General features: G+C 35.7%; 1 protein-coding gene across 1 annotated transcript in view; it reads left to right on the forward strand.

Annotated features, from left to right (window-relative positions):
* Nucleotides 1–2,245: 2,245 nt before the first annotated feature.
* Nucleotides 2,246–13,485, forward strand: part of mgat5 (alpha-1,6-mannosylglycoprotein 6-beta-N-acetylglucosaminyltransferase) — an 81,946-nt gene continuing 70,706 nt past the window's right edge. Inside the window, exons 1-2 of the mRNA XM_048168102.1 lie at nt 2,246–2,428; nt 12,959–13,381. Coding sequence (XP_048024059.1) covers nt 13,141–13,381 — 241 coding nt within the window. The 5' untranslated portion in view covers nt 2,246–2,428; nt 12,959–13,140. The remainder of the gene's footprint in view (nt 2,429–12,958; nt 13,382–13,485) is intronic.

Raw genomic sequence — 13,485 nt, forward strand, 5'->3', positions numbered from 1 at the left:
GAATTGTGGGCTGTCTGGGAATGGAGCTATAATTTTCAGTGAAATGTGTAATTATGCTTCTGCAGAACTTGTCCAGACCGTTACCTGTTAAGAAGAGGAGGGAGATTAATATATGTGAGTGTTTTTTCATGCTGAAAGGAAGTGAGAGAGAAACAGAAATAGAAACTGGGAGAAACAACACGATAGTTTTCCATTCGAGACCGAATTCCGTGTCTCACGGGCCAGTTTTCATTAATCATTTTTCAGCGAATGTATTTTATTTCTACTTTGTTTAAACTTTTGCCCTTGTCTTATGACATTCAAGGAACGCTGGATGTCCTCTTTGTATTTGTGAAGAAAAGAAACAGACTGAATTGTTGGACCATGAAGTAGGCCTACTTTTCATAGTAACAATGTCCGTTTTAAATAGATTTTTTTTTTTCAAAAGCACGTTGTTCGAGTTTATTTATTTTTTCTGAAAGGTGCAGTACTTCAGCTTGAGCAGACATTTAGACGTCCAAAGCATGAATTAAAGGATTAGTCCACTTTCAAATAAAATTTTCCTGATAATTTACTCACCCCCATGTCATCCAAGATGTTCATGTCCTTCTTTCGTCAGTCGAAAAGAAATGAAGGTTTTTGATGAAAACATTACAAGATTTTTACAAGGTCAAAATTACAGTTAAAGTTTACGCTGTATGTCCTACGCCTTTCCCTATTCTACTTACGAAACGAATGCAGCCCAGTTCCATTTTTTGCCATAAATTGATTAGGGAAGGCATACAGCATAAGCTTTTTGAAGAATATGGAAAGCGGAATGGTGGAACCACTTGCAAGGCGATCATTTGTGTTTATAAAGCATATACAGTTGTATTTTTATTTTTTTAGAAAATGACCGATCATTTCTAGATAAGACCCTTATTCCTCATCTGGTATCGTTTGAAGCCCTTTGAAACTGCACTGAAACTGTAATTTTGACCTAATTTTGAGAATAATCCTGGAATGTTTTCATCAAAAACCTTAATTTCTTTTCGACTGAAGAAAGAAAGATATGGACATCTTGGATGACGTGAGTAAATTATCAGGAAAATTTTATTTGAAAGTGGACTAATCCTTTAACTTTTAAATTGGCCTCAATTTAAGCCCAAAATTCAGTCTTAAAGGGACTCCAAAATTACTATTCCGTCACAGTTTAGTCTACTTACCCTCATTTCGTTCAACGTTAACTTGAAGTTCCACGGAAGAAAAATAGTTGTGGTTTTGGACAGTGAGTAAATGAATCTGAACAAATCCTTTAAGAAATCAATTGTCATTTTTTTTTTTATCTCATTATATTTAAATGATTTCACAAGATTGATTTTAATCATTATATTTGGAGGTCAATCCAAAATGGCAATCCAAAGCTGCAAGTCCATTGAATTTCCAGTAGATGGCAGAATACACCAACACTAACTCATATGTCAAAACTAACAATAAATGTTTATTTTACCACAAAATGATGATGACACTGTCATCATTTAGCCTTCTTACCCCCCAGTTGTTACAGGCCCGTATGACTTTCTTTATTATGTGGAATACAAAAGGAGAAACCCTGTGGAATGTCGACGACAATGAATGGACTGAAGATGTCAAGTCCAAAAAGTAGTCCATATGACTATATTTCAAGTCCTCAGAAATCATACAAAGTTTTGTGTTAGGAACGGGTCGATATTTAGGCCCTAAGTCATTATGCTCTGATAATCTTCCCTTTAAATGGGCGGTTGACCGTTGAACTTGAAATCGGACAAGTGAGTTGAATTCGAGACCCGGATCATCAGTTATTAGGCAAAAAAATAATTCACCTTCAGAGCGAGTCATCGCAAAGATGAGACTCAGATTAATCTTAATTCACTTTTCTCGCGTAGCCCATACTCTAACATGACTTCGGACAAAATCGATTTTGTTCAAAAAGATCGATATTATTTCAAAAGATTTGGAGTCACGTGAACCACTTTTATGATACTATTATTATGATACTTTTATTGTGAATGTATGTCATGTTGGGGGCATTTTTCAGCCATTTACTGTTATTATATTTGGGGAAAAACAGTCTTGAACATCATGGTGAGATTAATTTAGTTTTATGTTATTTGAAATCAATTTACAAAATAATTTAAATAATTAATTTAAAAAAGAAAAAAAAAAAGGATTAGGCCTACACCTACAAAGCTAGGGATCCTTCGAGAGCGAGCGCAGTTTTACGTTTTTCAACCTAGTAGGTAAAATCTCCCCGCTCCCTGCGGTGTCTTGTGCGTCTCTACGCTCTTTGTGTTGAATGTGATCAGACAGCGTAGCGAAACACACAGACCGTTGTCAGGTGCCTGGAACCACACCGACGCCGATCACAGCACCACCACCGGCTTTTCTACAGCCTTTAACATACATATCATCACGTTAAATCTTTAATCAGGTGAGTGTTTGTTTGGTTTGCCTTATAAATGCGTATGAAATGAAAGCGGGGCGCGTTTGGTGCGCTGCAGTCCACTGCGGAACACGCGCATATGTGTTAAACGTGTTTATTTGTGTTATTTATTCACTAAAATCTAGCGATCACAAATCAGTTAGGTGTTTTATCAGTGATTTGATTATAAATTTACAAATAACCCTTAAAGGAACATAATGTGTCTTATCTGTCGTAAAGTGATGGCAATACTAGCGTACTTTGATGTACCATGGTGTTGAAATTCCTGTACCATGCTATTGACATTGTACTCTAGGTACTTCCGAGAATACCATGGTAGTAAAATGGTAAGTGTTTAAAAAGACATAGCACCATAACACCAAACAATCCTGGTCGCATCATGGTAACGTACTTTTCTGTGTTTTATATCAGATGTGGTTCATTACATTAGAATACTCTGGTACATTGATACGCAGGTTGTACATTTTTGTAAATGTACACATACAACAAATTACTCCGCATTAGCATGTTTTTTATTTATTAACGTATGCTATTGTATTATTTGAAGTACATTGGAGTACCATGTAAATACTATGATATTAGAATGTAATATTAATTTAGTTTAAATGGTTAAAAAGTAAGTTCATGATCATTTTACCATGGTACAGCCTTTAAAATCGTATTATGGAGTAACCTGAGGCTAAGTGTCTTGCTGTACAGTGGTGATTGGATCCACCTTATGGGGTTCAAACCTTCAACCTTTGGATTGCCAGCCTAGACCTTTAAAAATTAAGCTGTATTAGGTTTGGTCTGCTGTTGATACTAGTTTTAATTGTAATTTTTGGGTCGTTTGGTGAAGTAGTTAGAAAGCTGAGGTGATGAACTGAAGGTTTTAGGGTTGAGTCCCAGAGGTATTCATAAAGCCTATAGACATCAGTTAGAGCGTATTGTAGTACAGAGTTTTTTGAGATGTCATTGTCAGTTATGAAGAATAACTGCCTGTTCTGCATCAAATATCACTGTCTTTCTCTGGATTTCACAGAACACACTGCAAAATGTAATAATGTGTAGTTGAAGTGTTTGTTTTGTAACACTAATATTTATGTGTTTAGTCTTCTGTCCCACCACACGGAAAGACAGTAATCTGGTGTATTTCTAACAATGTCAGCCTATGTTAAGTCACTTCAAAGTCACCATTGTGCACTTACCCCATCAGTTTCCAGTTTAAGTGCATACTTGTCAATACTTTTTATGGTTGTTGTTGTTGTGAGACAAAATAAATTATTTTCAAATTCAGTTAATGACTATTAATTATACTCCGAGCACCACGTCTAAATAAGTTGACCTCACAGGATAGAGAAACACTGCGATAACTTGCACAATATCCATGTTGTATCAGTCCCAGAAATCTTCTTAAAAAGTGATTTATTGCTGTAAATATCTTTATAACTTCCTGTTCTTGAACTGAGCATGATCTCACATGTGATGGTCTGTAAATAGACCGTCAGAACAGTATCTAATCGGTGGTATCAATAAATAGCCGTTGACCTTGACCATTCACTTCAAGTCGATATTGCCTCCTTCTCGACTGCACCGCCTACCTTTCCACCCTGTTTGCTGTATTTCACAATGCGTTCTTTATGTTCAGACTGCTGAAATCTGTATAAGAGAACCTTTATGCAAGCTAATTTGTGGAACGGATGTGTGGGTTGCTTTAGGTAGCTGGAAAGTGGGTGTGAACTATATATAAATAGCGACTGATTTTCAGGTATGAGAAGATTGACTGTTTTACCAGTTTAGGAGGTTTAATGTGTGTTTTTTTTATTAATGTAAATGACATGTCATCCTATCAGAATGAGCCAGATTAACTAACTATTATGTTAACTTGTTTTCCCTTGTTGGCCTTTATTTTAATGTCAAGATTAAGTTTAGTTGACGTTTATTGGCATTGTCTTGAAAACCTGATCATCAGCAATAAGTTTACACTGAAAACACCACATTTCTTCAGAACCTGTTTTCCCCTGGTAGAGTTAAAACTACCTGCCCCAGAATGGATTTCTGTGGCAGTTACGTTGATAAGCTGGTAGATGTTTCTTAAAAAAAATCACTGGAAAGCTGGTAGCTCTATAAAAAAAAAAAAAAAAAAACTTGTAATTTTGAATTATGTAATGGCTTCTGAACCTATGTTTCTGACACTAACCGTATGTTTTTTTAAAAAAAAATGTGGAAGCAAACAAAACACATTTCATATTCAGAAAAAAATTGCTCTGACAGGGATAATTTCGCCTGCACCGCAAAAAGTTGTGGGCAAAAAAGGCCTTCTTGAGTTCCAAGAAGGCCTTTTTTGCCCAGAGTAAAGGGCTCGCTCACTGGGATCAACTTTTGCGGTGTTTGGCTGTCAAATATCAGTTGCAAAATCCTTTAAAAACTTCCTGATTGCATAAAGGCTGTGTTCTGTATTTTGATGTTTTTTTAGGATGTTATCCGTGCCCTGGGGCCATATTACAAAAACTTCTCAATTCTAAAATCCTATATTATATGTTTAGTAACTAATGGCGATTTCAGTTAGTAAACTTGTCAGGTCTTAACTTAAAAGCCATGTATTTTCTAGAGTTGGGACATTTTTATTCTGAATAGTAATAATTTGATTGGATTGGACAACAAGCTGTGTAGTTCAGGATGATGTCATCAATAGTTTTGTTTCATTTTAAGAGAAAGACTGCAAATTTTAAAAGTGCATTGTATATTTTTACTTAAAGGATTAGACCACTTTCAAATAAAATGTTCCTGGTAATTTACTCACCCCCACGTCATCTAAGATGTTCATGTCTTTCTTTCTTCAGTCGAAAAGAAATTAAGGTTTTTGATGAAAACATTCCAGGATTATTCTCCTTATAGTGGACTTCAATGGCCTCCAGACAGGTTAAAGGTCAAAATTACAGTTTCAGTGCAGCTTCAAAGGGCTTTACACTATACCAGACAAGGAATAAGGGTCTTATCTAGCGAAACGATTGGCTATTTTTGAAAAAATACAACTGTATATGCTTTATAAACACAAATGATCGCATTGCACATGCTTCCGCTTTCCGTATTCTTCAAAAAGCTACGCTGTATGTCCTATGCCTTCCCTATTCTACTTACAGGAAAAAACGAAACTGGCGCCGCGTTCGTTAGGACATCCAGCGTAAGCTTTTTGAAGAATACGGAAATTGGAAGCACGTGCAATGCGATCATTTGTGTTTATAAAGCATATAAAGTTTTTTTTAGAAAATGACCGATGGTTTCTGTAGATAAGACCCTTATTCCTCATCTGGTATTTTTTAAAGCCCTTTGAAGCTGCCCTGAAACTGTCATTTTGACCTTCAACCATTTGGGCTCCATTGAAGTCCACTATAAGGAGAATAATCCTGGAATGTTTTCATCAAAAACCTTCATTTATTTTCGACTGAAGAAAGTAAGACATTGGATGACATGGGGTAAGTAAATTATCAGGAAAAATTTATTTGAAAGTGAACTAATCCTTTAACTGTTCTAGAATGTTATTAGCATGTTTTAGAATGTTCTAAAGGCATTTCCCTGTCATGTTCCAGTGTGGATAGACATGTTCTATGCATTGGAAATTACTTATTATTAACAGCATGGTTGTATACATAACTCTTTTAATGAGATGTGTTTATTAGCAATTCTCTAAAGCAAAACTAAATTCTTCTGACAGATTTTTGCTTGCGTAATTTGCAAGTTTTTGCGAGATATAGTTAATTTCTTTGAGAATGTTTCTGGCATCAGTGACTGTATCAAGGAAAAACAAAAAACAAACAAACTTTACTTACATGAAAAGCCTGAAATAAGACCAACAGGAAGAACAGTGAACAGTAAATGCTAAGATATGAAAACAAAACATTTGCAAGAAAAAAAAATGAAAATTGAATCCTTGACGTTTGGCAGCATCATTGACCACGTACACACTGTAAGTTTCAGGAGTGACAACCGCATTTAAATGCGGGAGTGAATCCCCTAAATTATCGTTACATGTGTGTACGGAACACGACTCACTCTCGAAACTGCGATGATTGACAGCTTGGAAACCATAGCGACGTTCTGGCGTCTCTCATGTTTGGTATCCGTTATCGTGACCAAAGTAATGTTAAAGTGACAAAACACTCGTTATTTTCAGCAATTTAAACACACTAACACTGTCGACGGAGGCGTCGTGTTTTATGCTTGGACAGCCTGTTTCACACAGCGCGCGCTCTTTCTGTGTTGCCATGGTCACTCACTATAAACGTTTTTGGGCTTGTTGTTTAAGCTCGTCTCATAAGGCAAACGGGTTTATGGAGTTATTAAAGTGAGCAAACATGAATCGCGATTTTCAGCATAAAGCATTTGGATAGGCTTGTGCTTTCCCTGTGATTCGCCGCGCATACACGAGAGACACACGTTACCGGTGCACGTAAACGTCATTAACAACTAGTTGTTCAGTTCGGTTCCGTACACACTGCATAGAATTTCTGTAAATGCGGTTGTCACTACCTGTATTTTTCGGGAGTTAATACGGTTGTAGAATGCGGTTGTCCCTCTCGTATTTTACTGAACTGTGTGTGTACAGAACGCCATTAAGCACTAAAAGGTGAACTGACAGCCGATTTTAGCTGTAGTGTGTACGTGCCCATTATGTACTTTAAATGCTCTGCTTCTGAACTATAGGGTTATATTACAATTCTAAATCAACAAATCCTGAAATGTTAACAGCACTCAGTTTTATTAACTCGCCTCCATGTGATGTTTAAGCACAAATACAGTGATGTGGCCCGACTCTGTTAACTATTTTCACAGATGGTATCAGGTATATGTATTATAGCAATGTTTATTCAGTAAACAAGCACGATTCCTAGAAGTCGGTAATTAAATTAAAATGAGTTAACTAGAATACAAATAAAAAATAGTACATCATTTTATTACAAAATGTAATTAGATGCAAATAACATTAATTTGCATGAAAGTCAATGTTACTTGTGATGTTTAAGTACAGACTGAGTGTATAACTATTGTTGGCACAACACTACTAACCATTGATTACTTCAACAGATGATATTTACTTTAGTTGCCTATGTTTACTCAATACATACAGTATGAATTAAAAGGAATCCTTACAGCTGGAATTCGTAGGATATTGTAATTTCTCTGCAGTGAGTGTGATTAAATTAAGATGACTGAAAATATTGACACAATTTTATTATAGAATTTCATTAAGGTGTGGGCAAAGTTTTAGTAGTTTGACAAGCAATAAAACCTATCATGTGCAAATTTAATCAGGACTAATTTGCAACTACTAAAGTACTTTACTATCAGTTCTTGAGTGTTGACCACCCAAGTTAGATGAACTAAATTCTGTCAGAACAACAGATTAACCCTTTTGAATGTTCTCAGTACTGTTCAATATCCTCTTTGACCAACTACTGTTTAAAATGTTTCAACCTATTGTAAATTATTCATCAGCGTTTTCCATAGCTGTCCTATGGTTACGTAAGTTTCCGAGGGAAAAGGCACTTCTCTGTGAATGCTGTTCCACTCTGTTTCAGGCACTTGCGCCCTGCAGGGTTCCTCTGAAGTGCAGGAATTTTAGTTTTTCGGTTCAGCATTTCAACACTGATTGTGTTAAAAAAAAAAGATGTCTTGATACAAGATGTCAGGAACTCCAAAGAAAGGGGGTGTGAATTTCTGAAAGTTCTGATAATGTTGTAATTCCAAGAAGCAACATATAGAAAATTTACTTTATAGGCAAAATGATTCAATTCAAAGTCTGACGAAGAATCAACTAAACCGAATTTGAGAACTAAAGTTCAGCCTTGTGTTTGCAGATGCATTTGTTGTGTAGATTAATAATTAGCCTGATAGTTATGTCGGCCATGATCGTGGTTTTATATAATTTGAGCAAAGTTCTCTCTGTAAAACAAAAAAGGTGCTGTCATTTTTTTAACCCATTTGCAATACTGTGCAGCTTAGGTTTAAATATAATCATGATGTAATTGAGGAATTCTAGAGGCATTTAAGCCTAGGTCGCCTTCTGCTCTTTCTAAGATACTGCTTATAAGATAACAACATATGTTTGCTTATCTCAAGGTAGTATGTACAAAGGTCAAAAAGTTTTTTCAATGTTATATTCTCCTCTCAGGAAGATATTTTTTCATATTTTTTCAATATTTGCAAGTCTATAATTACAAATTATAAATCGGTATAATATAAGACAATGTAATTATATTTAATAGATATTTGTAATTATAATTTAAAAAATATCTATTAAAAGCATCTTTCAATTGTTTGAAAAATGTGTAATTTGATTGCAAACAGAATTTGTTTTGCAAAACAACAATGTAGTTTATACAAGAACAGCAGAGTTTGCTCCCTGACACTTTAGCCTGAACTAAGACTAAATTATAAATTAAAATTATGTAGTTTTGCACACACCTACTAGTAATTTTCTGTGATTTTTCGTTTGCAATAAGACAAACCAGATTCAAATTGCCCGGCAAATTCGTAAAGCAAAGAAAAATCATTTCTAGCTGATCAACATTATGAAAACTGGTAAAACCTTTAGGAACTTCAAAAGATAAAACAGCGAAATTCCTAATATTACTTCCAATATTTCCACATTATGTTCATTTTCATAGAGCGGGCCAATATCGTGACGATTATTTAAAATCAATCGAGAGAAGCAGATATCGTTATCGTGATAAAATACGATTAATCGTGCAGCCCTAATTTAATTTAATTTGACTTGACATTTGATATTGACTTGACTTTTGATCTGCCTGCATTGACACTATTCTTTAAAAGGAAAAATTATATACCAATTATCAATGTAAAGCTGCTTTGACACAATCTGCATTGTAAAAAGCGCTATATAAATGAAGGTGACTTGACTTGACTTGATTTTTCAACGCCTTTCACAATTTTTTAAGCAATACTTAATAAAGTTTGTTGCTTAACAACAATTACAAAACATCCTACGTTATGCTTTGTCCTATTTAGGCAATATTTGAACAGATATACAAGTCTGGATAAGGAACAAAACATTTTATTTAAAAAAAAAAAGTAACCGTATTTGTTTGCTATTCTGTAAAACCACAATAGTAAAACATAAAACATGCTCTGCAAGTTTAGTGTTACACCTACTCTTAATACCAACATAATACCGATAGAAGGGTGTAACTTTCTTATAGATAATTTTAGCAGCAAATTATGTAATGTATAATTTTTCCGGGGCACTAGTCATTGTTTGGTAATTATTAAATGTGATGTGATATGAGTAGGGTAGTTTTGTATTTATGTGTTTTGCCCTGGGGGTTGTATCTACCCCTGCTTCTCATCAGTATCAAATTTAGTAAGATTTGTTAACCTAATGGAAAAATAGGTCTTGACCTGGTTTCTTTGTGGTCATGTGGCATCTTTTGCTTTTTGTTGCTTTTTGCTAAATGTATTCTTGTTTACCACGATACACGTCAACTGTAGTGTGGATTTTTAGGTTTTTTTTTTTTTTTTAAATTAACCCTTAAATGCATTACTGTTTCATCAATCATTCTTACATATTCGGGTCTTTATCGACCCGGATCTATATCTAACACTGATGGATCTCTACCTGTCACGACAATATAAAACTCCTTTGTTATTAGAGTAACAATAAAATCATATTTTGTTACCTTTTGGAGCTTGAAAAGGGCTCAGTTTGAGCAGATATTGTATGCCATCATCACTGTCCCTCAGAGCTCATTTCCCAGTAAATTCAGCAAATAACGGGCTAGTTTTATGTTTGAGGTCACAAATATGAGCCCATTCGCGATCTCAAACATATTCTCAAAACTATATAATTTTCACCATCTTCAAAATCAATATTTCGATCGCTAACAGCTTCACCAGATCCATCCAGTGACAGTTACAGTCATATTTGATTGCGTTTAGTACTTGCCCCGCAGTAAATCGCTGAGCCATTTCATGTTTTTCTTTTTTCGTTTTTTGTCTGAATGAATCGTCACTTCATCATTGTGTATCAGACATTGCCACCTTGTGGTATAAAGGTGAATTGTACTTATTCCGTCATCTAAGATTCAATTATTGTTGTGCAGAAAAAATATATGTACACTGATACACACCTCGGGTCGTTAGTGACCCTATACAGTTTTTACAAAAAATGAATACAAAAATAGGCATTCTTTTATCAGTTTATGATTTTTTTTTCTTGTTATATTCTTTATAATGAATTGATTGAGGAATACCAAGAAGGTTGATGTCTTACTTTAAAAAATGAACGAGGAGGAGGGTAGTGAATGACATCCCGGGTCACTAAAGACCCGAGGTATGCATTTTTTAAGGGTTAAAGTTATATGTGTAATAATTGTATCTAAGATTCATTGATATTTTGTACAAGAGTACATTGGGGAGAGAGTGTGTGTGGGAGGTTGCATGTGCATCCAACATGTCTCTTTTCGCAAAGAAAGGCAGTTGTTGTCAGGGAACGATTTTACCATGCTGATGTGTGTGTGCGTTCTTGAACTGTAGCATTAAAAAATAAACTCTTTCTCTTTTTGTTGTATTTCATGACCGCATCATGAAACATGCCTTTGTTTCCCTTATCTTTTTGCATTTTATTTGACACTTCGACCACTTGTGAATAATTGATTTTTGAGTTGTTCTGCCTTTAAAGCGAAATATGCGTTATTCTCTTTCGGCAAACTTTTGAGTTGTGAACAATTCCTCAATATGACAGTTTTAAAGTTTATAGTTCTGTCGACAGAATTTTTTTTGTGTGTAGAAATTTTCACTCAAACTCCTATTAAATGTCACTAGAAAATTGAATTTAACATGAATTTTTAAGTAGAAAACTGATACTCCAGTAATCTTTGTTTTATTCACAACAAATTTTTTACAGTGTAAGCAAACAATGTCAATAACATTCGTTCATAAGTTACTTATATGTAAATTTTATTCCCTTTGAATTGTTAAAAAAAACAAAAAAACATTGTTCATCAGAATGTGGATACGCAGATCGAATAGTTTGATTGGCTGGGCTTCGATGATGTTTATGTCAGTTGCAATATCACACTTAGGATGCGGTCACATTAGTGAAATTTAAGCAAAATATTGTGTGAAAATATCTTAGTGATGTATGACTTTACTTAACTTTACTTTATTTGTCCCTGTTAAGGGAAAATTTACCTGTATTGCCCAAGACAATTTTCCCTTAACAGGGACAAATAAAGTAAAGTAAAGTAAAGTCATACATCGCTACAATATTTTTACGCAATATTTTGCTTAAGCACAGCTCAACAGAGAACCAAACAGCTTTCTGTTGGTCAGCGTGACACATTATTGAACAGGGTGAAAATGTTCCCAATGCAGATTTCGTTAATCACATGAAACTCCTGAACGCGCAGATTCCTGTTGAATTTTTGCTAACGAAATTTCACAGAGCAGCACAATATCTGCTATATTAGGTAAAGAAAATGTCACGTTAAAAACAATATAACATATATTCTAGCTATAGTCTCACATTAAGCTTAGCTGTAAGCTACAACTATTTAGGTTATAACTTTATCCTGTTACTGTTACTCAAGGGTGTGCGTTACAGTGATTTTAATAGGTTTGTAAGAACTGCTTCACGCCTTGACATCAAGTGGCTTTCTACTTTAATAACATTCATGACAACTTATTAAATATCAAAGGTCACTTACAGTAGGTCTGAAAGGAGAGTAAAGTGATTGGGCAACATTTCTAAAACTGGTTGCGCTGGAATTATACGGTCATCAATGTTTCAACCACATCAGAAGGTCAACAGTTAGTGTGTATTCAGCCTTTGTGCCCATATTGTCAGTGGCTTACATTTCTGCTGACTATATTTAAATCTGTGCCCCAACGCAAATAAGTATATTTGTGTTCATATAAAATGGGCCTAACTGTTTATCTTTCGTTCTCTGGATGCCTTTCAGTCGAGGTTTGCTTAACATTTTCATCATTTGCTGTGACTCAATCCCCTCATTGAAATGCCACCGCACGATCTGTTACGTCTATTCAAACAATGTGAAACACTAGAGACCATATTGTGACCCTGGTTATGTGGTCATCCATTATGATGTCACAGTTGTAGTCACATTGCCTGACAGAACATGGTGTTTCATTTGCATGCTGTTGCTACTGTTATCTGGGTGTTTTCTTGGGTCTTTTGGGTGGTTGCTAAGGTCTTCTGAGTGGTTGCTAGGGTCATCTGGGTAGTGTTGTCAAAAGTACAGACTTTGATACCAAGTCGGTACTGAAATTTTGAAAATGTGACGCTTTGAACGCTGTTGAACACCTCTGATTGGCCATTGTGTTCACGCACTCAACATATATGTCTGTGATTGGCTTCAATGATCAACACACGGGAGCGTTTGAAAGCACACAGAAGTGTTTGAAAGCGTCTATCAGCAGACCAGGTTTCTTACTGGCCCAAGTCAAGTCCTAAGACTAATTTTGTCCAAGACTAATTTTGACTTTCCTTGTTTCTTACAGTGTCTTCATTGTGATGGAGCTTCTGGTGGGCATGTCTCTGGTGTGATTGACAGCTTGAGCTAAAAGGAATGGACTGCAGTGAGGAAAAGAAAGACTAGAGACCGCACCCCCCTGAGCACCATGAGGCTCAACTCATCCTGAATCACACACACACTCCACACACTCAAACGAACTTCCTCACCATGGGCTCCGTTTACTTGTGGAAGTTGTCCTCCCAAAAGCTGGGATTCTTTCTTGTGAGTTTCGGCTTCATTTGGGGGATGATGCTGCTTCATTTCACAATCCAGCAGCGGGCGACGCACGAAAGCAGTGCACAGCTACGCATGCAGATATTGGATCTCAGCAAGCGATATATCAAAGCCCTCGCTGAGGAGAACCAGAGCGTGATGGACGGACCCTACGTAGGCACCATGACGGCATACGGTGAGTCCTTAGCTGTATCCAAAATTGCATACTGTCTAGTAGTTTCGTGGGTTGACATCTCATCAGTTTTTTTCTCTTTGTTTGCGAATGTCAGAGATCTTCAT

The sequence above is a fragment of the Megalobrama amblycephala genome, linkage group LG2, assembly GCF_018812025.1.
Source record: "Megalobrama amblycephala isolate DHTTF-2021 linkage group LG2, ASM1881202v1, whole genome shotgun sequence".
NCBI lineage: Eukaryota > Metazoa > Chordata > Actinopteri > Cypriniformes > Xenocyprididae > Megalobrama > Megalobrama amblycephala.